The sequence below is a fragment of the Cylas formicarius genome, unplaced genomic scaffold (assembly GCF_029955315.1).
Source record: "Cylas formicarius isolate icCylForm1 unplaced genomic scaffold, icCylForm1.1 PGA_scaffold_1__22_contigs__length_36826433, whole genome shotgun sequence".
Classification (NCBI taxonomy): domain Eukaryota; kingdom Metazoa; phylum Arthropoda; class Insecta; order Coleoptera; family Brentidae; genus Cylas; species Cylas formicarius.
In genome coordinates, this window is record NW_026844264.1 from 29,268,666 (window position 1) to 29,296,351 (window position 27,686).

The 27,686-nt window shown below is 35.1% G+C and overlaps 2 protein-coding genes and 1 non-coding gene across 3 annotated transcripts; all 3 read right to left on the reverse strand.

The window, feature by feature from the left end:
- Nucleotides 1-468: 468 nt before the first annotated feature.
- Nucleotides 469-2,159, reverse strand: LOC132697045 (uncharacterized). Its single transcript, XM_060662299.1, has 2 exons — nucleotides 1,225-2,159; nucleotides 469-1,164 (listed from the first exon to the last, which is right to left on the reverse strand). Exons 1-2 carry the CDS (start codon nucleotides 1,636-1,638, stop codon nucleotides 469-471), a joined length of 1,110 nt encoding a protein of 369 aa, XP_060518282.1. The 5' UTR covers nucleotides 1,639-2,159.
- Nucleotides 2,160-4,294: 2,135 nt separating this feature from the next.
- LOC132696805 (protein eyes shut) lies at nucleotides 4,295-26,842 on the reverse strand. The gene is made up of 20 exons (XM_060661844.1): nucleotides 26,694-26,842; nucleotides 21,738-22,061; nucleotides 21,451-21,681; nucleotides 21,283-21,396; nucleotides 21,059-21,227; nucleotides 19,048-20,110; nucleotides 17,287-17,597; nucleotides 17,033-17,234; nucleotides 16,794-16,945; nucleotides 16,603-16,739; nucleotides 16,305-16,550; nucleotides 16,081-16,254; nucleotides 14,617-14,845; nucleotides 12,310-12,473; nucleotides 11,839-12,045; nucleotides 11,595-11,786; nucleotides 11,335-11,536; nucleotides 11,100-11,274; nucleotides 7,775-7,924; nucleotides 4,295-6,338 (listed from the first exon to the last, which is right to left on the reverse strand). The coding sequence occupies exons 2-20, from the start codon at nucleotides 22,033-22,035 to the stop codon at nucleotides 5,928-5,930; spliced, it is 4,827 nt and encodes a 1,608-aa protein (XP_060517827.1). The 5' UTR covers nucleotides 22,036-22,061; nucleotides 26,694-26,842; the 3' UTR covers nucleotides 4,295-5,927.
- Trnac-gca (transfer RNA cysteine (anticodon GCA)) lies at nucleotides 24,488-24,559 on the reverse strand. The gene has a single exon. It is a non-coding gene; the product is annotated as a tRNA-Cys (tRNA).
- Nucleotides 26,843-27,686: the final 844 nt, after the last annotated feature.

The following is a 27,686-nucleotide window of genomic DNA, read 5'->3' on the forward strand; positions in this document are numbered from 1 at the left end:
TCGAGTCAAATACTATACTTTATCTACAACCATCCACTTATATAGGGTACCTCACCGGAATTGAAATGTGTCATTTTATTGTGAAAAAAAACTATACATGGGAGAAACCTGAAAATTCGGTAGGAAGCTAATGCTGATGGCAGAGCAATTCAGCTAGAATATTCTCAAGATGGTGGCACTTCCGGTTAGGCCGGAAGTGGATGTTAACTTGCTTTATATGAAATGGAACATAATATCATACATTTTTAGATTCTACCATTCACTCAATATCAACACTGGTTACTGTTTATGTATGCTGTTTATGTTATATGTTTATGTGTTATGAGTTGTGATGTAATAAGGAATAAATTCAATGAAAGTCCTGGATTGAACATTTAATAAGTTTAATAATATTTAATTAACATTTACACTTCAGCACACAATTATTTTTAAATTGACGCTTAATAGGATCATTATGTATTACTCTGTCTATTTCATAAAATTGATTGTTATATTAGGGCAGTTATTGAAATTCATCGTAGTTGGTGTAGTACCAATACTAATGTCCGTGGTGTCTTTACTAATCGAAAAAGTGTTATGAGAAGATTCGCTCGTAATAGTAGACATACCTGGATATTGTGAGGGGGTAGAAACAAAAGTACTGTTATTAATATTACAATTAGGGTTGATTTGACTTAATATTTTAGTAGCTGCATCGGTCTTGTTCTTCTGCGAGTCTGCAATATAGCCTTCAGCTACAGAAGCCGACTTCCAGCCTCCGTGGCGCTTCAGAGCTGTCATACTTGCCCCTGCGTCGACATACAATGTGGCTGAAGATCGTCGTAGACAGTGCCCGGTATATCTTTCTGGGTTTTTGATTTGTAAGAAACTTGCAATTTCTCTGCCCATTTTGGCAAACTTGTTAATGCCGATAACTTGTTTTGTGCATTTTCCATTTTGAAAATTCATAAAAAAAGAATCTGATGCATTTGGCAGTCTCAGATTTGCATATTTTTTAACAATATCATGGAACTTCTCAGTAATAGTAAAATTCCTAGGGATCTTGGTCTTCGTAACGGGAACTATTACTCTAGTGCAACCTTCATAAAATGTAACGTGTTGTATTTTCATTGCATGTAGTTCATTTGAGCGGCATGCACCCATCACTCCCATAATTAATGCAACCTAAAAAATTAACACCTCTTGGTAAATACCGTAGGTATGTAACGTCTTATCATTCCTTACTTTTGTAGCCAAATATTTTGTATCAGGAGCTTCATAAATAAATTTATTTATTTCCTGTCCGGTAAATGCCTTAGATTTTTTGGGTTGATAGCCTTCTGATTGTCTTTTTAATAAAGCATGTAGCTTCGCGTAGTGGTCGATCTTGACATTGTGTTTAATATAAAGTGTGCTTTTCAGCATGGAATAAAACGTCCACAAGGAGGACGACTTATACTTTTTAGCCAATTCTTTGAAATACACTAATAATGTATCTTCAGAGAAGGAGGTGGCCTTGTTTCTTGATCGCCAATCCATGAAATTGTTGTAGGCAATTTCATAATTGTTTCTTGATTTCTTGGGAAGTAAATCCAGAGACGCAGCTTCCGCTGCCGCTCGAATTTCCGGGGGTGTTAGTACTTCGTTTTCAGAATCCATTTTTATTAAATCTTATGTTTTAATTGCAAGGCGAAATTTTAAAGCTTCTCTATATGAATATTATTTACTTTACAATTATTATTTCATGAAAGAAAATGTTTGTATTCACGATGAGCGTCGCGTCGGGTAAGCTGTCGCTATGGATACCCGCTGCGCGCTGTCAGATTTAGCCTGCACGGCCTACTAATTCTTTTTAATTATTGTCATATTGGTTTGTATTTTTTGAACTGTTTTTGAATAATAGAATTGAATTGGTAACGTGTGTATGACTTTAATATGGGTAACTTTATAGTAAATTTTCATAAAAATAATAAATGAAATGTGTGAATTCTGCGCCGATTAATTGAAGCCCGGATTATTAAGAATTCCAGAATATTTTATTACACTTGTTGTTTTATGATATAATTACACTTGTTTTTTTATGATATAATTACACTTGTTGTATTATGCGTAGCATAATACTCTCACTGTCAGAAGTATTATGCGTCTATTATTAAATGGTTGTAGATAAAATATTTTATTTTATTATTCAGTAAAAAAAGTGGAATCCTGGTTAAAAAAAGTGAACACAAAATTTTACTCAGACTATTTTGAGTGAAACCTTCGTCCTTTTGCCAGAAAGATGCCTTATATTCGGGTGTGCGTTTTTAAGTCATATCCCGTTTTAACATCTGGCAGTACTCCGCCATCATCGTTATGCTCCACCTGCCTTGGTATCGCAGTTCCATTTCCTTAATGTCAGGAAATGCACTTTTGAACTCATATTCCAACATAGAAGATGAAAGTGTTGTAACATATTTTGAACAATACTTTCGTAGTTTTCACCCTTAGAGTTCCCAAGAGACTTATCAATAACTTCTTTAAATGGAATCCAGGCGTTTTTCTCGACATTGGCCATTGTGTTTCCTTGTCTTTGCGTAATGTCCTATCTGCTGCCCAACAAAAATACCTTCTTTTATCTTGGAATCAGATATGGCTGAAAATTTCTGGCACAAATATTTGTGCTGCCCATTTTTGTTTAGGGCATGAACAAACTGCTTCATAAACCTAAGTTTGAAATGAAGAGGATGCAGTAAAACTTTTTTGGGGCCAACTAAGCTATCTATAAATTTTTGCTACTATTAGAGTCCAATGTCTACCTCTTGCCCGACTATCCAAATAAAGCGTAACTCCTCTGTTGTCCTAGGACATGCACAGTACTTTAAAGTCACCACAAAGCATTCATTGACCTTTTGGGTAGTTTATTTTCTTCAAAATAAGTTTAAATGTACCGAATGTGCAACGGGAACCGAGGCCAGTTCGTTACCATTGTGCAATAAAACGCCTTTAAAACTACGCTTACTTGAGTCAATAAGCAGGCGCCATTCTTCTTTTATATATCGCACATTTTCTATTTTTATACACTAGCGGTTCCTTCCTGAGTAAAATATTGACACAACTTTTTTTCGCGATCCCAGTAAGAACTTGATGTGACGCCAGGTGCCAGTAAATGCTGTCACAAAGTCTGGACGCTAACAATTTGGATGCATCCTTTGGAAGGTGCCAATCTCTAATTAAATCGTTTAATTTGCTCTGGTTAAACACTTCAGGTTCTCTGAAATCTAGTGTGAAATCTGAGACACCTTGGTAGGAATTAGATTCCCCTGATTCTGACAATATGACGTTTTATAGTTCTTTTGGGGTGGTACTGGTCGAATAGCATCGTATACACAATTTGTTTCTTATTTTTTCTGTGGAATCTTTGAACATTAGACAAACATAAATAACAACCATCTCTGCGATGCCTAGGCTCTCGCCATATCATAGGAACACAAAAACTTTTCTTCCTACCTTTTTGCCAGTTTCTTAATACTTCAAAGCGAATGGAACAAACATCATGAGAAGTCTAGGTCTTGGTCGCCAATTTTACACCAAAATAAACGTGGCATACATTTTTCACAAAAGAAGTTATACTTTGCCTTTACTTTACTACGACATAGCTCCCACAGATACAACAAAAGTTATTTGGATTGCGCACACAATGTCGTCTTTCCATAATTATACGTTCTAAAATACTAGAAGTAGGCAACAAAGAAGACAACAGCCGCGAGCACAGCAGCACGACGACCAATACAACCAAACTGCGCATAAGCAGGTTAGAACACTGTATTGACGCTTCTGCGCCAACTCTGTTGCTTTGCAGAGAAATCTAGTGTTGCCAAATTTCATAGATATGAATTCATTTAAAAATCATGCCTAAGATGCAACAAACAGATTCATGTCATAGGAAGAATTATTGAGAATAGAGCGCCATAAACAAAAGGGCGCCCATAAATCTACAATAAGCTTTCAAACATCAAAGTAGGCTTGTGTTATTGATCAAGAGGTTTTCAATCATTTCACATGTCGACTTTACTTTTTTTTTCGTATTTTCTATTTCCAAAATAGCTCAGGGTAAAAAGTTCCAGAATTTTTTGTAAAATCTAAATCTATAGAGGATATTTGCTTTATTTTTACTATACATTCCTGCTAACTTGTTCTGCTACCGCGGGGCGGAAATAAGATTTTAACCATAGAAAGGTAATTTAAATAAAACCATTTTACCAATTTCATTCCCATTGATATTTTTTTTACTTATAGTATACATTTATCGAACAATTCGGACTTATAAAATGTGTTGGTCATTATGTTATAACAAAAAGGACGAAATTTTTTAATTGTTTTATTAATAAATCATCTCAAGCAGCATACGCAACCTTGCAGCTAAGAAAATTAAATAAATTATACGAACTAGATAACAAATAAGGTATACACATTGACTATAACAATATTAAGTGCTGTTTGCAGTGCAAAAAACGAAACTACCGGTCGAGAACGTTCTAATAGTTAGTTGTCACATTATCATGGTACTTGGTATTATCATGGTAAATATCCTATAGATGAAGCTGGGAAATGTACGTCATGGAAAAAAATATACAAGCATTATTAAAAAAATTTAGTACAAAAGAAAAGGTACCCAGGGACCCACCCTACGTGGAGTTAGAGGTTTTATTTGGATTGATGTTTGATATTGGAAAAAAAAATAAAATTTGGAAGTTATTTTTGAGGAGGAAATCCCATGCTGATTTTTTCCCGCATTATAATAGACCATCTTGTATTTTTCTAGTATTGCATTGGTACGTTTTCCATTTAATCAGTCTGTTTCGCCAAGCCTAGTGTTAACATTGGAACGGAAACAATATTCTCGACTCACACTTACACCTATAAGTACTCTATATTGCGCTTCTATTTGTAAATAGTTTCCACTTCTAAAATTTACGTTAAATATAAATTTCTGTTGGTTAAACCTCATTCTAGAGACTTACTACGGAGGTGGTGCGAAAAATAAATAAAAAAAAACTAGCAACCAGTGAACTCGATCTAAATTTAGAGAGAGACGGGTAGTAATGCGGATTTTTCTACCTGTTTGCTGGTTCTTTACTATATCGTTTTAATTTTTGAAGTGGGTGTAAAATATTTTCGACGATCATAATCTTGTCGTGGTAATGTTAAAATGTTAGAAAAGACTTTTTCTATTGTAAAATTTGCCTTCACTTTACTATCACGTCGTTTCCGTTCCAGTTTAGGTCGGGTTCACTAGTAAAGTTCGCCCAAAGATGTACCGTTTTTACAACCTTTTATGGTTTTGACTTCGGAATGAGTTTAAGACCCCCTGTTGTAAAGCGGAAAGGACATTCAGCAGGTGTACTACAAGCCAGCTCCGTGTTAGCCGACAAGAACTCTGTTGTGCGGACTGTTGCATTTTAAGGTTAGGGAAATTTTCTTTGATTAAACTGTTACATTAATTCATATTAGTCTGCTCTTTATAAATCTTCCGAAAATTTGAGGTAGCTCTATTCCGTCTTGTCTTTGTAATTAATTATTACCAACTTACTGTTATTCAATTGTTTTTCAAGACTCAGTGTGCCATATTTATTGAGTTACCATATACATATTACATATTACAATTTATTTCTTTCCAAATACTAACATTATTCAATTTTGTTGAATGTATTTGTATGCACGAAGTAGCCAAGTACGATTCTGGAACGTTAATGTGGAATTGCGTAAAGAAACCCAAGCAAGGTAGGCCTGTGGTAGACATTCATAGAAATTTACTAAACTTAAATACTGGATTATGTCGTAAAAACGGTATATCGTTAGTCAAACTTTGCCAACTCGCTACCAAATAAAGAAACTTAGTTACTTTAGAATTTCATCTTTGGCATTTTGAAAATATCTCTTTAATGGCGGAGAACTTGATTCACACATTAAAAAATTTTACAAACGTTAACGTTAAATCCTTCGTAAGATCTGAAGTCGCGAATGGGTTTGTCACTGTTCACGACGAACCCGTCGACGCATCCCTCAAACCCGAGAGGAAAATATCTACTCTGCTCTTCGCGTAATGCGTGATTCGCTGGATATCCGCCAATGTAAAATATTCCTTCGTCCGACAGGTTCAACCTTTTCAAAGAATCTTTGTATTTAATAGGCATATTTAACGGTCTGCCGTCAAATTTTAGCGATGGCGGATCGAAAACGAGCTGAATGCTGTGCCAAAGACCGTCGGAAATTTTGTAATAGGAAGGAATTTCGATAACTTCGTGGTCGATCTGATTGGAGCCGTGTGCAAGTTTGATAAAACTTCTTTCAATGCCCATGCCCAAAAAGCTCTCACCCTAAAAACATACATAGAATTAATAGTAACAACAAAATTTCGTTAAAAATTGTTATATTTGCATTAGGTAGGCATTAAATTGTCGATCCATTCAAATGAATGTTCAGAAAATTTAGCAGTTAATGGATATACAAGGTCATAATAAAAGGGGAACTACTCAAAGTTTTGATGAATTTGTTTATTATTTACGTGCCCAAATAATAGCAAGAATATGCTGAAAGCATAATGAAATGTATCCTGCCTTATAACATGTAAACGAGAATGAAGATAATTTCATTAATTATGTATCCGAACCATGTTTAATAGTCACGCTATATAACAAATAATTCACAATAGGCTTTGGGAAATAGCAAAAAATTGTGTGGATAGTAATAAACAATATCAACTGTAAATTTTTCCAAATGTTCCATGGATTTGATTGACAACTTTATGGAATTTATTTCTTTTCTCCATTAGTCAAAATGCTTAGTCGTCAAGATCGCTGGGTTTGTAACTTGCCGTCGCTTAGTATCAAGAGAGAGGAAAAATTGCTGAAGCAACATTTTTGTATAGACTGGTTTGGGGCAGAATTGACTGTTTTAAGTAGTGAGTTAATATAATAATAACTTTCTAGAGCTAATACTAATCTGCGATGAAAATATTATATTGTAACTTAATAAATAGTGAACTGCATGGTGTGGCAATTTTTCAAGTTCGTTTTTGCAACTTTAGAACCATAATTTCAAATACAGTCTAACATTACTCTATTTGCTAATATTTTAAAACTTATATTATTTACTCAGAAGTAGCATGTTAAATTAATAGTTTAGTATCTGTGCTTTATGCATGTGCACTTTTTTTTTTGTTTGCTAATTGTTCATTGATTGTAATTTGTTATCCTGTTGATTACTATAATATATAAATAAATAAGAACTTCTTAAAACAATGACTGTGAAACACGTATATTTTCTTTAGTTTTGAAAACTACAATAACTAGAATCTTTGCTGCAAAGTTTATCTTCTATTATAGCAATTCTAGCAATTCTTTCCATGATTTCCGCATTTCACTCCATTTTTGAGAAAAACGTATGAGTTTATGTCATTAGCTTTTAGTTTGAAATCACCTTCATTTTATTTTTAGTTTAATGATCATGGAAACCAGAAATATTGTTTAAATTCGTCATTATACAGGATATTAAAAATAAAAGCATTTAGGTGCAACACTTAGTCCGCTCGTGGTGAATTAAAAATGCTTAATATGTTTCAAAGTTTTAACAGTACGTGCTGGTCAGCAAATGCTAAGATTTGTCACAGTTTGTTAAATTGTTTGGTAAATTTCCCTGAAAACCATTTGCAATGTTCAAAAGTTCTCAAAAATCATACGAATACAATACATTATAAATACATTATGTGCGGTATACGTAGATATTTGTTTGATTTAGGAAAAAATGTTTTTACCGTATCCGCCCACAACAGTAGTCCATCGCTTTTGGCAGTGGTAAAATTTAAATGTAATTTCTCAATATCCCCATTCCTTATGTTCCTTTTCTTTTCTGCGAGTTTTTTCACCAGAAGATAACTGCGTCCGGAAAACGAAGGGACTTTTACCTTAAATTTAACAAAAATATTATGTATTCTGTGATTATGGAGTATTATTATTAAACTCAATAACCGGAAGCCATAAGCATACATGGTATGTATCGCACAGGTAAAAAACTGGGATTGGGATTTACGACCCTTCGTCTCGAATTCTTTCATGAGAAAAAGGAGAGTGCCACTTCACGACTTTGTGAATCTTTAGGAGTTAAGTTACTTCATAAATGACCTAACTAGATTTAATTGCCAAAAGAAAAAAAATGTTGAATAACAAAGATGATAAAAAATATTTTGTATGTCCTCAAGAATTTTTGTTTAAAATTTTGTCTCATGTATATTAACACAATTAAAAAGTAGCATCATTTAAAAAAGATTGTATTTTATCTTACTTAAACCGAGTTATATAGACAACAAAAAGCAATTATTATCGACAAGAAATAACAGAAAATGGAGGAAACGTTAAAGCACTCTGGGATAGAGTAAATACAATGAACAAGAAAAATAGAGCAAACGTAATAATGCAAATAAAAAATGCCGAGCACGTAACAACAAAAAATAATTTTCAAATGGTGGAAACTTTTCACAACTATGTCTCAAACGTGAAAAACTTGCAAAAAATATTAGAAATCCACAGAATTGTAAATTTAATAAACTGAAAACAACAAAACAATGTCAATCAGAAAATACCACATCGGTAGAGATAATACAAACTATAGACACGCTAAATTTAAAAAAATCACCAGGTTCTGATAACATCAGAACGGAAATGCTACAACCGATTGATAAACACAATTTTTGCAACAGGAAACTTTCCTGAAGAATTTAAAATCTCTGTTGTAAAACCACTATCTAAAAAGGGCGACAAAATCACCCCAGAAAACTATCTACGAGTATCACTAATAAGTAACGAAACAAAAATTTTTGAGAAGGTCTTAAAGAGTGATTAGTCCAGTTCCTACAGGAAAACAAACTATACAAAAAAATAGCCTCTTTAACTTCACAAATTTACCGCTCTCTAGAAAATAATGTGGGGTTTGTCGATCTTTCCAAGGCCTTTGACACAGTTGCAGGACTCTGAAAACAATTTAAAGCATAAATAATGCAGCAAACAAAAATGAATAATATTAAGAACATTTCCTATGGCGTCCCCCATGGATCTGTTTTAGGGCCAGTATTATTCATTCTTTACCTAAATAATTTGTACCATGTAAACACGTCAGGGACCATTCTTGGTTTTGCGGACGACCAAGTCTTCCTATACAAAGATGATTCTTGGGATGATCTTAAAATCAAGGTGCAAAATGACTTGAGTAAAAACATGAATAAAGAAAAAACAGTTTTTATGCCACTTTCGTGAAATAAGCAATGAACGTCATTCAATAAAGCCGACAGAAAAAATAAGGTACTTGGGAATAACAATGGATACACAATTAAAATAGAAAAATCAATTACAAACAGTAGTAAACAACCTAAGACCACTGATTTACAAATTCAAATGTTGTAGAAATCTTAATAAATACCAAGTGTTTATTACTTTGCATTGGTGCCCTCGGGTATACATTATGGAATTTTAGGATGCGGTGGAGTACTGGATCTGCATCTTAAAAAATTGAAAATTATGCAAAAATAGAAATTATTTTTCTGTACAAGTGTTTAGTGAGTCGAAATGTTTTATGGTAGGGAAGTTATTTTTTAAAACAACTGTTTTAAATATATTCAAAAACAAAACCGAAATATAAAATTTAACTCATTCTTACAATACAAGAAATAGAGAAAGTGAAAAACAAGTAAGACAAAGATCTTATACATTTTTGCAGGCCCATTTTCATAATTTCCTAGATGAGGATTTAAGGCACAGAATCATGATTTTAATTAAGTGCTTTTAAAAAACATCTCAAAAAATTGAAACCTCGAAGCAACAAACAACTTAATAATTATGAATGCATAAAGAACAAAAAGCAAACGAAATATGAGTAAGAAATGTATACAATAAATATTTTTTAAAATTTTTCAAAGAAACTTCCACAGGCTACTGTAATACTGTAATACTTCTGGATTCCTCTGCTTCGGTTTTTATCGAACTAGCTTACGTTTCGCCAATCATACTATTGGCTTCTTCAGAGCTTGACTGAAACTGGCTCCCATTTTACTCTGTTCAACATTGTCTCGGATGACCTCGCGGTCGCGGTTAAGATTATTAGGTTGCTTATAGATTTCTATAGACTCTCCGATTTTTCGTCGTTTCGTGATTGTGTTCGGCAACTGCTGTTGTGTTTATTTCTCTTAGTCTTAAGGCTCTTTCATATTCTCTAAACCTAGTTGATGTTTTTCGTCGGGTATCAAAAGTTCTAAAAAAATATAGCTTCAAAACCAGATTTACCACTTGTCCAAAAATCTCTCAACATCTTCGATCAGTCAAAAACAAAATTCCACTTGAGTTGCCAGGAGTGTACAGCACTCCAGGCATATGCGACAAAGAATACATTCGAGAGACCGGACGAAAAATATCAACTAGGCTCAAAGAACACTAAAGAGCCTTACGACTAAGACAAATAAACTCGTCAGCTGTTGCCGAACACACTCATGAAACCGGACAAAATGTTATTTATTAAAATCCGAGAGTCTATAGAGTTTTATAAGCAACGTAACAATCTTAACCGCGACTCAGGTTACCTTTCACCAACATGGGAATCAGTCATCCGAGACGGTATTTATGCCCCTCATTTAGCTCCGCCCCCCTCAAACAATATAAAAACAGGAAGAGAGTAAAATCCGAGGCAGTTTCAGTCAAGCTCTGAAGAAGCCAACAGGATGATTGGCGAAACGTTAGCTAGTTCGACTCGATAAAAACGCTGGAGGAATCCAAAATTTTTATAAAAAATAATGAAAAACAAAAACAGGGAAAATATCCAAAAAAAATATATATTATGTAGCTTAGACTTTGTATTTTATACAAATTATATAGAAATTCCTTTGTTAACGTCAGTTTCTGCAATATGTTGCAGGGTAAATTTATGAAATGTGATCCCAAACAACTTAAGGGTTTTAGAGAAAATTTTCACTGTTGATTTATTATTTTTAATTTAAATTTGTCGTTGTGTACGGAATAAGCATATTATTATTATTATTATTATTATTATTATTATTATTATTACCATTAACATAATGTCTGTTTAATAATGTTTACCTCTATTTCTGTTTCGCAAAAGGCACCCCCAAATCCGACCCTACACGAGCATGCCGCGTTTTGACAGCGACCTTGGTTTTGGCAAGTGGCGTTGCTGCATTCAGGAATAATTTCGCATTTTTCCCCAGAATAAGGCTCGACGCATGCGCAACGAGGTTTGAGAAATGAGTCCAACCTTTAGCAAAATTCGTTTAGCAAGACAAAAAAGTTGCACTCGGTTGAGTTCCATTCGTACCAGCATGTTCCCCCGTTTTGACAGACTTCTCCACCGCACGGCGTACCATCGCAGTCCTTAACATTTTGGGCGTGTTGAATATTCTCAGCAATTAGAGGGAATTTTTGCTCGTTAATCGCCAGGTTCCTTAAACACCCGGTGTAGGGAACCGGATAGCTGGAAGTCGCCGAAAGCGGTAACTCCGACATGTCTGGAAGTCCACCTAAAATAAGCCTCTCGTAACATTTAAATAGGTAACAAAAAGGTTATGTAAATTTTGCCTAAAAATATGGTTTCCTTTGACATGCTTAGAAGGAATCCGTGATCCATTACTCCAACGTTAATGACGTGATCTACTTGCAAGTAAACTTTTCTTCCGAATATTCCAAACTGAATACCATACCAAATCCCTTTTATTAGCAGCTTTGAACTTCTTACTGTTAACTGGTCTTTTGTATTAAGTCCGCTGTTACCTAACAAAATTCATCCAGGAAGCTGAATTTTAACATTCCCTCCAATCTGTACCTGAATGAACTTTTAATTCGAGTAGTCCGTCCAGCAAGGATAGGCAGACATAGGTCGAATCCTTCTTGCCCATGAATAAAATTAGGCCATGATCGTTTAGTGCTCTTATGTGAAGTTCGATATTTAATTTCGAGCTGTCCATTTCTAATGGATGTAATGATAAATATGACCTTCGTCCCGGAAAGCTGATATCCGTAAAATTGTCATCTACAGAAGTAACGAGTCAAAACTTGAAATTAAATTACTGTTTTTTTCTCTATAGTACATTTAGTTCCAGGAAAATTGGCGCATTTGATTTATGACCAGTTTCAATTCATCATAATTCGATAATAGCTAAATATAACTCTAATTCTGTAAATTTTATTTTAAAAAAGAACAAAATTGTAAAAGAAGCTCATTTCAATCTATAGGAGAGTTAAAATTTAAAATTTAAGTGCGTCACTTTTTCCGAAACCAACATATGACACCCACCTTTCTGGCAGTATTTTCCGGTCTTTCCAAGGGGACAGTCGCATTCGTAGTCGTAAAACAGCGGTACGCATCTGGAACGTCCAGAACATTTCGTACGGTTCTTATCGCACAAGTTATATCTGGACGTACACAGTGGGCCATACCAATTATCTTGGCACAGACACCTAAAAGGTGAAGCATATTTATATCATCGAAACCTGTTGTATTGATCTATTTTCAATCATTTAATTTTAAAATCGTTTCAAGGTTTCAAATGGTTATGCCAAAGCCAGCGGGCCTATCCAATTCAATAGTCGAATGAAATATTCAGATAATTATATTTGCCTTAATACTGAAGATTTTTTTGTATGTTAATCAGTAAATGATGATTGTTTTTTGCATATACAGATTAAATTTAAAGTTAAATTCTTACTTAAATGATTGATGGAAACATGTGTGGCAATAACCACATTTGCTGAACAATAGCAATTGTGGTTGATGGTATGCAAGGTATAATACTACTATTATTATGAATTTGAATTGAATTTCCAAACTTAATTTAAGTTGATTAAGGTGGTAATCAATTTAGGTAAGTTTGTTTGTCATCTGAGTTTTTAACATTTTCTTTTAAGTTTTTTCTAGAACATTTCTGAAATAATAAAATAGTTCCTTATAGTGGATCGCACCTTGGTCGTTTACGGAAGATTTTTCAAAGCAAAACATAGCTTCAAATAATATTATCTACAAAACTTCTCGATTCTTCCTGCGTCGGTTGCTGTTGGGTGGAACTTTGAAAAATTATAGCTTCAATTCAATTTTTATTACTACGACACTGGAGCCAGTAGTGAGTTAAAATTTTGGCAGGGTATAGAACAGAATTTCTTAATGTCAAAGTTAGTTCTACATTATGCAGGATCGGTCAAAAATAATGATTTGCATACCACACTGGAACACTCTGTGTATATTATTACAAATTCTAATAGATAATTGAATTCCATTTCGAAAGATATATCACGTCCCTATACCTAAATCGTTTGGTTTTGGTCTGTCGACAATCTTTTGCTTGTTAAAAAATAATGAAGTAAGTTAAATATTAAATAATAAATTAAATGAATGATAATAAAATAAAAAAATATTAAGTAAATGATTTTCTCGAGAATCTGAGCATTCAGGAGCTTCGGACCCCTTGGTACCAACTAGATGAGGCACCGGAACACTGCATTCAAGAGGTGTGAAGAGAATTATATGCATTATTTAATGACCATTGGTGTCTACGTTTGGGGAAGTGGAATTGGCCAGCAAGATCGCTCGATCTCACGTCATTAGATTTTTACCTATGGGTTGGGTTAAAATCACGCGTCTAGTGTTTAGAATTTTCTGCATGTTCTGGCTATATGGTGATTGCATTGGCCATGCATAACAGACAAATTCATTAAAAGAGTAACTGAACACTGGTTTCCTTCCATTTCGAACCGATTTTATAGACAAAATCGACACTAAATAAGTAAATCGTTATTAAACTATCAAACGGAAAATGAATTATTTAACATAAGACGGCATTTCAGAAACCAAACGTTTTTGGTTTAGCGATATGACACATCATTCATCTTTGCTCTATTTTAAAAAATGTGCTTTTAACCATTTTTGTATACAGCAGACAAATATCAGTTTTGACCACTAATATTGGTATTGCTCCGTCGAAAGTTTTATCTTTCTACTGACTCCAGTGTCGTAGAATAAAAAAAATGGTCGAAAAATAAAGGAAATAACTAATTTCTGGGAAATCACTGAAGAAATGTATTTTTGAAAAACAATCATTTTAGTGTAGAATTAGTAAATCGGAAAAAGCAATAATGTGGTGTCAAAATTTCAATGTTGATGCTACTTTTTCGAAGAAGCGGCAACGGCGCAGCGTTAAAAATATTTTAGATCGATAGAGCATCGCCGTTTATGGATCTAACCAAATTATCATAATAATCCAATGTATGGTTCGCCGTAAACGTGTAAGGTACCATTAACCGCGAAATACCCTATATACAATGTATGTAATAACAATAAACTGACAAAAAAATAAGCGATTCCACCATTACTCCACTAGAAAACGTCAATTTAAAATGGTGCTTGGACTAATTACATAAAAATAAATGAAACAAATTGGCATATCAAGGAAGTGGTTTGATATTCTCGGCGACCGGATTCGTTCGTGTTTCAATTGTCCTCCACTTCCTTCCTGGACCATTTCATAGTTTAATTTTGCTTGTGTTTTTTTTATTTTTCATTAAATCGCGTAACTTTGTGGTAACTCAATTTTCTTTTCGCTGAACTCACATAAAAGTGCTGCCGTGGTGCAGACAAGCCCCGCCATTTTGGCAGCTCCTTTCGTAACACTCTGTGGTGCCGCATTGACCGACCGCCCTACCGATGGCATTGGTCGTTCCCTGCAGAGGAATGATTACCCTACCAGATTTTATTTCGACGTCGAAAATGCATCCCGAAAAACCAGAGTGAAGCGGAAGATCATGCGGAAGAGAGGAAAAATTTTTCGCTTGATGACCACCTACAATTAACAAACAAATTACCAACAAAAAGGTCGACAAAATTAAACTATTTTGACAGATGTTTTAATTTTAAAAACTGATGTGATATAATTTTGGTAGGCTGATTTCAAAAATTCAATGCATTTATTTCCTATCACCTAAGGTTTCTCTGCAAATATTGAAGGAAAAAATAATATATCAAAAATAATTTATTTAATTATTCCGTAAAAAAGTGGAATCCTATTATTGCAATACACTAGCGGTCCTTTCTGAGTAAAATATTGTCTTTTTTTTTTCTCGATCCTGGTTAAAGCTTAATGTGACGCCAGTTGCCAGTAAATGCTTGCCACGAAGTCTGGACGCCAACAATGTGGATGCGCTCTTTGGAAGGTGCAAATCTCTAATTAAATCATTCGCTCTGGTCAACCACTTCGGGCTCTGTGAAATCTCAGTTATCTAGGTCGGAATTAGAGTCCCCTGATTCTTACTATATGACATTTTTTAGTTCTTTTGGAACGGTAGGTTACGGTACATCTGGTCCACGAGGAAGTGGTCGAATAGCAGAGTCAAGATCCACAATTTGTTTCTTATTTTTTCTGTTGAATCTTCGAACATTACACTAACAAAAATAACAATTATCACTGTGATTCCTAGACTCTCGCCATACCACAGGAACATCAAAGCTTAAACATTTTTCCTATCTTTTTCCCAGTTTCTTAATGCTTCAACGCAAAACGGAACAAACCGTATAAGGAGCCCAGGACTTGTCTTGGTCGACAATTTTTACTCCAAAATAACATTTTTCACAAGAGAAGTTTGCCTTTTGCCTTACTACGGCATAACTACCACAGAAGTCATTTAGATTGTTTATACCATGTCGTCTTATTCATAAGTTTAACAACCCTAGAAATAAGCAACAAAAAAGAAAACAGCCGCGAACACGGTAATACGAAGACCGTTACAACCAAACTGCGCATAAGCGCTTCTGCGCCAACTCTACTGTTTTGCAGAGAAATCTACTATTATCCAGTGTTGCGAAATCACATTGAATTTCATAAAAATCAAGTCATTTAAAAATCATATTCATGTCATAGGTATGAATATTAATAAAATAATATTTTTAAGATATAGAACGCTATAAAGAAGGTCGTAATAGAGCAGAAATATGGCGCTCCTTGGAAGAAGGGCCCCCAAAAATATACAAATAAGCAAACAGCTTTCAAACCTCAAAATCACGGTAGACCTGTGTAATTACCCAAATAGAGGAGGGGTGCTACATCTAGCGACACGGAAGTTCCCGGAGATCTACCGGTTACGTTTCCCAGATTTTCCACCATCAGCCAAGCTCTTCGGCCCGAATAGCCCAACTTTACGTGATAGTCCCTAGCGCCTCTCTCGATGGGTTGCGAAGTAAAAATCCTTCTGGGACCTGTAAACGTTTCTAAGTAATAGTCACCAAACAGTTGGCAATATCATTGCCTGAGCCCATATTCCAAGTCAGCATGATGTAGCCTTTTACGAAGCTAACCGCCAAATGGTCGGAAAAAAAATCGTGTTGCCCAGACTGACCGATGAATAACAACAACGAAATTTGTTCCACCGTGGTAGGGGTGAATCTAAAATTAATTTCCAAAGTTTGCGATATTCCTTCCGGAAGCGGATAGGCCACGAACGAAGATAGTCCTCTGACGGTAGACGAAAAATAGGTTTCCGTAATTTTGAGATCTGAAAGAAGAAAAATAAGAGGCTATCAATTGAGCGTACCATATGCTGGTACCGTTTTCGCAAAAGTGGCCGTGCTTTCCATACGGACAGAGACATATGTACCCGCTGCTTGAAAACGGAATGCACGTGCCTCCGAACAAACAGGGGTTGTTATCGCAGGTGGAGAACTCGCACATTTTCCCCAGGTAGCTGAAATTTGAGTAAATGCAGATCTGAGTTCTGAGAGTTTTGTTAAAAATATACCCATTCGGACAATGACACGTCCAAGTCTCACCCTTGGACGTGCAGGAAGCTCCGTTTTTGCAAGGATTCGAAAGACAGGCTAGCGAAGAGCATTCGCTTATGTCGTAGCCATTTTTGGCGTCTTTATAAATGTTTACATTCAACCCTGATATCTGAAAAAATTCTGTAAGCAAGGACGTTTGAAATTGGACTCACACCAATGGCAATGGTGGAGTAGAATTTGAAGTATGTTCAGCAACCTTCAGCTTTGACATGCACCCAATGAACCCGGCATTAGGTATTTCATCATTCGAGACACTGTTAGCAATGCCGCCCAGATACAGCCATGAAGGCTGCAACGAAAACGAGCTGACTTTAGCCATTTGATCGCCCGTCATTGATAGCGTGTCGTTCACTTTTATCACAGCGTCGCAGTGCGATACATTTTTAATTAATTCGAGACTGGAATGATCTACTTATAACACCAATCGAAATCATCATCGCGGGTACCTACCCAGCTTTAACGTTGATTGGCATCCCATTGTTTACCGGAACCTTTATTTCCGTGAGTAACATAGTCTGATACCCGCAAGAAAACTTAAACATAAGAAAACCGTTTTCTATGTATAAGGCCATGTAGCTAGAGTCGACGGTCGCCAAAAATATCAGACCGCTACTCGATAAGGTTCTGGCTTCAAACTCGATCCGCATGTTCAGCGGGTTCGGCAAACCATGTACGAGATACGAATTGCCATTGAAGGCGGCGCTTCTGATACCGAGTTTGATTTGGCAATACTCTCCTTCGGAATCGAATGGGCAAACGCACTAGGAGACATCGATTGTGAGGTGTTAGAGTTCTCCAAACCATATACCGTTTTTACAACTTTTTATGGTTTTGACTTCGGAATAAGTTTAAGACCCGGCTGTTGTAAAGCGGAAAGGAGGTGTACCACAAGCCAGGGCCGTATTTAAGTTGTTAGCCGACTAGAACTATGCCGTGCGGACTGTTGTATTTGAAGAGTAGGGAAGTTGTAATTGATAAAACTATTAAATTACTTCATATTAGTGTGCTTTTTATAAATCTTCTTAAAACAGTCCCTACTTGAGGGAGCTCAAATTCAAGTTGAATTTGCCCATTAGATAGGTTTATCTCCTATATAAAAACACATTGGAAAGCTTAAACTGATTTCCAATTTAAGACTAACGCAATGACTCTAAAATATTTTCCTCTGAAAGCAATACAAAATCTTATGTAGATAATTGGTTTATAATGAATAGTTTCGCAGTTTGCTATTGGTTTATTTGTGCTGGTTGGTGAAATCGGAGTATGCTGTCAGTTTTAAGAAACAATATTTTCTTAGCTGTCGAAGCTTTGGAGTTGTTTCTATTCCAACTTACTGTTATTAAGTTGTTTTTCAAGACTCAGTGTGCCATTTTTATTGAGGCACCATATATATTTTATTACAATTTAGTTCTTACCAAATACTAACATTATTCAATTTTGGGGTCACCTGCGTTGTCCAGACGAAAAAGTTGATATTGAGGTTGCGTAGTGTTTTGAACATTGAACAAGAAGAATTGACTTTTATTTCAAAACCCTCAATAAGAGACAAGTCTTAATGGAATTAAGAAGAATTTCGGAGTGGAGGACAAGATATTTGACAGAAATAAAAGAATTTGTGCTACAAACGTCCTCATGGTAAGATGGCATGGAGCGGGGATTCAAAGTTGTCCGTCTTCCATCATATTTAATCCGATATAACAGATATGGGGACAGCTGAAACCCTGTTTAAGAAGCATCAACACATTTAGTTCTGGGGCAATAGAATTAATTAGAAGCGAAGTAGAAAAAATATTTGCTTCTAGTTGGAAAAAATGTGTTGCCAAAGAAGAAAATGTTTACAAAAGTCGACTAGTGCCAGAATAAATTATGAATCTGGGGAACGAGTCCAGTGATAATGTAGAATAACTTTTTTTTTATAAATATTCTAACATTGTTTTGTAGCTAAATTTACTCCTTCATTTATATTTCTAATAAACATTTTAAAGTACTACACTGCACGGACTAATAATAATCGAGGAATCTCACCGACGAAAATCTACACAAATCCATCAGCTTTCAGCATTTGTATGCACGAAGTACAGAAATACGGTTCTGGAACGTCATTGTGGAATTGACTTAATAAAAATTTACCAAAATTAAATACCGGATTATGTCGTAAAAACGGTATATCTTTCGGAAAGCTTTACTCAAACTATTTTTGCCTTAACCTACCTTGTGCCCCCGTTCGACAAAAATACAAGTCCCCCCGTTTTGGCACTGTCCTTTTGGCGAAGTGCAATCGAAATAGGTAATAGTGGTCGATTCTGGAGTTGTTGCGGACCCGGGGATATCGGTTTCTACGGTACTGGTTGGTTGTTTAGTAAAAAATGTGGTTTGCGAGGGTTGCGTTGCTATAGTTTCCTCGGGAAAAGTTCTGTTTGTTTCCTTTTGGTCCGGCGTTGTTGGTCCACCGGAAGTAGATGCAAAGGAAGTGCTACTTGTATAGACGGCGGTTGTAGTACTCAAAGTTTCGGGTTTAGTTCCGAATGTACTCCATGGCGTCGAAGTGGGAGACATAGTAAAGTTATCGAATACGGCGACATCGGAATTCGTAGAAGTAATAGCGGTAGCGGTTGGGATAGTAATAGTTGAGGAAGAGAGGGTGGTAGCTGTTTCGATCCAACGTGTAATGGAAGTCGAATAAACAGGTACTTGCGTCGAGGTAATTTCCAGTTCAGTCATTGTGAACGTCGTAGTAGACTCGTCTGTTATGGTGGTTTCAGGTTCCGCGAACGTAGATGACGCTTTGTTTGTAATTTCCGTTGTGCTGGAGGACGACTCGGTCGAGAAAGTCGGATTGGAAGAGGAAACGGTGGTTTTTGATTCAGTGGCAGTCGTTTCGGATTCCGTGGTGACTGGAATTTTCGCCCAAGTTGTAGTTTCTTGAGTTGTTGTTGACTTAATTAATAATTCGGTTGTGGTGCCGATCATAGTCGTTTCGGCGAAAGTACTTGTGGCATTTGGCACTTCGATGGTGGTCCCCGTAGATGTGAAAAAAGTGCTCGTCGAAGGAGTGGTAAAAACACTCGAGTAAATAGTAGGAATGGTTTGGATGGTTGGTTTGGTCGATACCGTTGGTTGACACGGGTTTATAGTTGTACTTGGTGCTACGTAATCGCAGTCTAAATGATTGTTTGCTAATATAAGGCACTCGCAGAAAACGCCAGTTAAGTTTGGCGGACAAGAACATGTGAAATTATCAGTACCGTCTATACACGTACCTCCGTTGAGACATCTGGAATTTGTGCAATAAATATCGAGTTTCTAGCTTCTAGAATCACTGTTATTATTAAGGACATAAAGATGCCGTTTGCACATTTTCAATCTACTTTTTCTAAAACTGAAAAATGGTATCATTTTTTAAATAACACAGACATGTCTGTGTGTCTGTTGGCTCGTGGTATGCAAGTTTTTCCGAAGTTTTGGGCATGAAACGTGTAGGAAAATTTGTTCCGAAACTGTATAATTTTTAGCAAAAGGCCCATCGAAGGAGTATCGTTCAATAGCTGTTAATGATGATCCTCAAAAAGGTGGTGGAATCATTTGTATATGGTTATGACGTCGAACCCGCAGTCGTCCCAATGGATGGCCAAGACCGAGGAAAACATGTCAATTTAGATAAAATGTCAACATTTTGATTAATGTTTTCTTTGATTATCAAGGGTCCTTACCACAAAGTCACTATCAACATAGAGGAGGTTCGGAACGGTGAGACGCTAGAAGGACTCAAGGCTAGACCAGAAAGTGCTTACCAGAAGTGCTTCGAGGATTGGGAGAAACGTTAGCACAAGTGTATTATATCTTGGATTTTGGTGAATAAATAAATATCTTTATTTTGGAAAAAAATAACCTCGCATATTTCGCGGTTAAAACATCGCGAAAGTTGATAAGAAAACATCTAAAACGGTCATGACAGTCCTGAAAAAACTAAAAGTTGAATTCAAAATTTAAATTAATTAATTCTGTTACTAGGTTCCTTTGAAAAAATATTCACAAAATCGAAATATCTTTCCTAGTAAAGAAGATATTGCAAATTTCTTTAAATCGCAAATTTTTCTACTACAGATGATATTCAGAATCTCATTATACCATTTATCAAGTCTTGACAAAGTAAGACGCAAAAGTCATCTTTGTATCCCCGATAATAACCCAATTTCCCACAAGGACATATCGAGGTACTCACCTAGGTCCCAACTGACATTCGTCGTACTGAAACTGGCATAAGTCACCGTGATAATCCGGGACACAATAACATACGTTTACGCCGTCTTCAATCAAGCACAGAGCTCCATTTTTGCAAGGATTTTTTTTGCAAATTTGTATTACTTCTTCGCAATTTTTACCGGTGTAGCCTACAATTTGGATCAAGGGTCTATCTATTATTTACGAGTTCTCAACGTTAGTTACCAAAAAGACAGGCGCAGGAATATTCCGCGTGCAAATCGATGCATACTCCACCATTTTGGCAAGGCGCTGACATACATTCGTCTAATTCGTGGTCGCAGAAAATCCCTCCCCAACCTAGGTAGACGAGGTGTAAGATTATAGGAGTAGGTGGACACAGAATTCGATTACCCGGTTGACATTTGCAGTCGAAGGTATCTCCCGGTCCTTCGATGCACATGCCGCCGTTCAAACATCTCGTCTCCCCTGTCGCATTGCATACGGCTATATCTATCTCGCAATGAGTACCAGAGTAACCTGGTGGACATTGACATATATACCCGTTAGGGGCGTCGACACATGTCCCGTTGTTCCAGCAAGGATTACTCTCACATTCGTTGTAATCTTCTTCGCACAAATCGCCTAGGAAAGTCATCGACGATGCGCAAGGGAACATGTGAAAAAGTCGCAACATTTACCGACAAATCCAGGAGGACATGTACAGTTGAAACTGGCTATACCATCAACGCATACCCCGCCGTTTTGGCACGGTGAAGACCAGCATTCGTTCCAGTTCGTTTGACATTGAAAACCCGTATAACCATCTATGCAATAACAAAAATAGGTCGAGTTCAAATCGTCCAGGCAAACCCCATGAATGCAAGGGTTGCTGAGACAAGCGAACCCGTTCCATACCCCAGGCACTAACGTTATCAGAGGCAACAGGGCAACAACCAGCCAGGTGCGGCCTAGGCTGGCGCTACCTGTTTGCGACATGCCGCATGCTTCTGATGCTTCTGTCCCTAAAAAAATGCAAATTTCCTATTTAATAATAATAATAATAAGCTTTATTGTATAACAAATATAATATCCAATGACAAGACAATTAATTGGCGAAGTACAGTTACCAGGTCGAATGAAAATTCCTAATACCGAAAATGTACCAATAATCGACATAATAAAAACCAACCCAACAAAAAGCAACCATATAAATAACTTAAATAATATAAGCTTTTCTTTTGTTGAATAGATCTCTGAAAAATACACTAAAACCTTGTTTTGCCTACTTGCTTGTTATTTAACAAAAGAGAGAGAACAGAGAAGTACCATTAGGGATTTAAAAAATAAATGAATTAGGAGTATTTAAAACCCAACTATATCAATTTCTATAATGATTCAACACAGGGTATTTCCAATATCGTTTACTACCGCTTAAGGTTGTATATCGTTGTAAAATTTTCGATTGCGGTTTGATTTGGTAACTTTTTTTTTGTTGGATAGATCTCTCAAAAACTCACTATTTCTTATTTCATCAACCTGAAGTCATGGCCAACTGGGTCTAATTTTTGATGTCAAATATGGAGAAGGGCTAGTAGGGATTTCTTTAAGATTAAAGTGTCAACGAATTCTTATTCAGAAGCATTACTCCTGTAGAATGTTTCTTTATGACTAAATTTTGGTAGTTCTTTTTTGATGGACAAATGAAAGGGGTTTTTTCATATAGCATCAACAAAGTCTTGGCTAACTGACAGAGTTTTTTGAAGTGGAAAAGTGAGAAGTACTTTTAGAGATTTTTTCAAATTAAAAATGGCAACAGATTCGTATTCAGAACTACCTCCAGAGCAAACTTGGTTTTACAAAAGAAACAGTATGCCAACGTCAAACAATTTTGATACTTCTATTATTTTATTATTATTAGATGAGAATTAAAAATCCTTTTTAAGTAACAAAATCCTCGCTAATGGTATTTAATTTTAAGAAAATCGTTAGCGTCTTTTAGTGCTATCTATCCAACAAAAAAGGAATTATCAAAATTGAGCCATAAGCAAACATTCTACAGGATTAATGCTTAAGCAAGGCGCCCACTATATTTCGAGCACCCGGTATTCGAACTTAGTACGTTTTTGGGAGAGTAATCCAACAAAAAAAAATTATCAACATCAAACGGTAATCAAAGATTTTACAATGATGTACAGCCTTAAGCGGGGCGCAAACGATATTTTAAACATACTGTAGTGAAATATAAAAATTGCTATAGTTGGGTTCTAAGTACTACTGAATAAGGATTCGTTGCCAACTTTTATTTATCCCTTCTCTCTTCTCTCTCTTTTGTTAAATAATCTCAGTTGGCCATGACTTGAAGATGAATCAACAAGCAAAACAAGATTTTAGTGCATTTTTCAGAGATCTATCCAACAAAAAAAACTAACTTATCAATATAGAATCATAAACAAAGATTTTACAAGGGTGTACAGTTCTTAAGTACTGTATATAACCAAAAAAACAAAACTCAACACCGAATCTACAATAATCATTTGAAACGTAAAAATCAATCTTTAAATGTAAACTGTCGATGTTAGATCATTGACATCTACATTACTACACATCTATTAAAAATATCCATTGCTTTAATAAGTGGATTTCTCATCAAAAAGTGTGTGGAGGGAGTTGGAAGGCGGAATATTGGAGAAGTTCTGACTGCCCGCGAAGGAACGTGAAAACCGATAACAATTCAGAGCAGTTTATAAGAGATCTACATAATTAAAATAAAAATTGATCTAATGTATAGTTCCTATGAATAATGAAAACTTTTGTTCCGAATCGCCTTAAGAGAACATTATGATCAAAACATCTTTGCGGAAATACACCGTCACACTTAAAAGCTAGATATTTTAAATTTTAAATTTCGTTTGAACTTTTTATAAGTCCATAGTCCCTATACTCCAGCTTAGATCCAATATAACTAAAGTAGAGATCTTTTAGTGTCTGTTCGCTTGTAAACTCACTAGCATTCCGAAATATGAATCCATATTCCAACATTTTCAACGCACTGTTACAAGTTTGATTGATATGGTGAGCAAACGAAAGCTTAGTGTCAAATAAAACTCCTGCTTAGAAAATAGTGCATAGTCAACAATATGAAGATTCCTCTGCAAAGCTCCACTTGTGGCAATGAACTTATATAACTTATGTCCTCGCACCTCGTCGTTGTGAACTCTGTCTGTCAAGTACGACTTAAAAAATACTAAACCCTTTCTGTATATGGTTTGTGGAGAAAAATCTAATGATATTTGAAATACATATGTAAATACAAACATTTTTGGCCAAATAGTTAAACAGCTACCATATTTCGGAGAGTAGTTTGTATTTAACATATCATTTGAAAATAAAATAAAGTTACACTACAACGTGTTATTCAAACAAATTTGTACAAAAAAAAATTTTCGCTAGGGGACACCCGGGTTTGAACCGGGGACCTCTCGATCTGCAGTCGAATGCTCTACCACTGAGCTATATCCCCTATGATTATTGTAGGAATAAAGCAGTTATTTTTGGCGCGTATATATTTAACAAACCAATCCAAGATTCTTAAATTATTTAATGAACGCAATGCATTAGGTCGACATGGTTTGGTAGTGGATATTGAGAGTTGAAAATTTATTAATGCAAAACAACTACCAACTATAGGCGCGTTTTTTACTAATGCGCTATTTTTGCATTGATTGCTACATTAATGGCATGGATTGTACCTACCCTTTTTTTTATATAGGCCTGCTTAAACGTAAACATGATGTGTCTTTCGAGTTGACATCATCGATTGGCTTATCGAGGTCGTTTTTAATTGTTACTATTATAACGAACAATGTCAGGGTTATATTAGTGTTGTGAAATAATAACATATCGAATTACTGTACTGTACTCTGCTGGAAGGAAAAAAAGAGACTGTCCAGAGACACACCATCGAACATCAATAATGAAACCAAATAAAATTTGAAGATAGGTGACAGACAATATTATTAAGAAATTTTAAAAAATATATTATGAGATTTAGATGAGAACATATAACAAAACCTTCTATTTTGCAATTCACTTAGAATATGTAGATGAAATAGATTACTCTGATACGAAATTATTGTTTACTAGGAGACTCAAGATAATAAGATACTTTAGTACATTTTTAAAATGGCGATAATTTCTATTGGTATCTACAATTTTGTTTTACATAGAAAACAATCACCATGTTAAACATTTAAATATTCATTTAATTTTAAATCATTTATTAATCATAAATACATTGAAACTACAGTTAAAAGATTTAGTTTGATGTGGTGGTTGTGCTAAAGATATATTCCTAACTACCCAATTGACTTTTAACAATTTTGTTGCTACACTTTTTATGCAGTCAAATTTTTCGGCATTAGATCAACCATAAAATGTTTTTCGTAAGATGTCAAAATTTTGACACACACTGTAACTGTACATCCGTTAGGCCACACAACCGGCAATTTATTTTTAAAACTGTGGTTTACGTTAATTATTTTTTATGTTATACGCACAACGTGTTGCAAGCTTTTCGTCAAAAGAACGGTGTTTAATTTATAGTGGGTTTGCTTTAAACAGTTAAATGATATGTGGAAATACAGGTGAAATATTCTTACACGGGTGTTACTTAGGCAATTAACTAACGAATCGTTAAATGTAATGGCTATTTATAATGAAAGGAGCTATAATAAGAATCTGCTTCGCGAGGGCTTATAAAAAGCAATTCTCGAAGTCATTCGGTACCAATAAAGGTGTAAGCATGGACATACATCGGTATCAGGAAAATATAAGCGCTTTAATTGGAATCGCTTTTACCGAAGTAGACTTCTGGTTTAAAGTAAATTTTAGTTACTTTTTAATGTTACAATGTTGTATGTTATTCGCAATAGATTTCTCCAGAAATACTGTTTCAATAAATATAATAATATATAATAAATATATATAATAATTTTTTGGTACCCTGTATCTCGTTTTTTACGCAATTTGTTAAAATCACCATGAAATCTTGAACTAATAATTTAAATAATAATTAATTTTTTAAATAATTTTTTATTTTATTTTCGTTTGTGGTCTATTTTTATAGCTCTAAATAAAAATAAACATCAACGTTGAAAGTGACCAATAAGTTAATTTTTGAAATAGCATTTATTATTTTTTTACACTTATAAATTTGCTTGCTGCAAAGTGAAAATATTTTCCGTTCGTTGAACTGCCTACGGGTTTATTAATAATGTACAAGATTGCACGATGTTTGTCCATAGATAGTGTAGTTAGAATATCGAGTTCCGAGTATCATATCCCAATAATTGATATCAAAAACGCCAATTTACAACAATGGTGCGTTTTTTCAGTTTTGGTCGTCCATCGTTTATCCCCTATAACCAACTAGAAAACCAGTACAATTATCGCATACCTAAGTGCATTTTATCCCTGGCCACTGGTTTAATAGAAATTCAATAAATTTCCACAGCAACGATTTATTTGGAAGCATTTCGCTCTTGCGTGACTACAGCCCTATTTACCGACAAAACTGAAACCATAGCTAAATATTGATCAAATCGCCCCAATTTTAAGCAGAACAGGAGTAATTATTACGCTAACGTGTTGCTTACCTATAAAATAAACTTTACGCAATTCCGTATTAGTAATAAAAAAAATGAGGATTTTTTCAAAAACAAACTTCGTTCTAAACTGTTCACACTTGAAAGTTATCGCCACCCCCGTTCAAAACTCCCGGAAATGGGACCTTCGTCATGTGGGTAACCATGGCAACCCGTAAACAACAATAATACGAAACTATCGTTTGACCGCAGGTTGCGTGCGGGTTGCAACGTTGCCATTTCCGACGTCAGTTTACTACCTTTTTCATTGATTGAACTGAGGTGGCTTTTACTTGATGAAAATCCATTTATCAAAATAAATAAGAACTAAAAGTTCAGATTTTCATGTGTCCGTGTCTTTATCAAATGTCACATGTCACATTTGATAAACACACGGTGTTGTCGAAACAATCGTCATGTCAAAATATATAATTTCGTGAAAACCTGAAATTTTAGTTCTTATTTATTTTACTACCTTATTGTTTTTAACGACCTTAATCCTAGATCTAAATACAAAACAAACATCAACAACGAAAATGTCCCATTTCTCCCATATCCATCATAAATGTACCGGAAACGCCTGAAGTTTTTCGAGAGAGTGTTAAACGAAGTTGAAAGTTTTAAAGTGACAGATGTGGCGCTTCCTGATAGGTGCATAATTGGTTATTTTAAAGTATGGAATAGAGAAAATGTATTTTCTTCAAAAATATATCGAGTCTGAGCAGGTTTATTTGCTATAACATATAAGGAGAATTTTGGAATAGTGTATTCTTTGTCAATAATAAGGAATCTGTACTACGATATTTATCAGTGTTGGTACGGAGTTGATTGGTAATAGATTCTTACACAAAAACTGAGAAGCTTGTATATTTTGACTCTAAGCTGTTATCAAATAAGAAACACTTTTTTGTTGTTGTCGTTTTTTACACATCTTAAGATGAAGTTAAGCAACTAAACTAAACTAAACGAAACTAAAAACTAAACACTATCAGATCCACTCTTGCA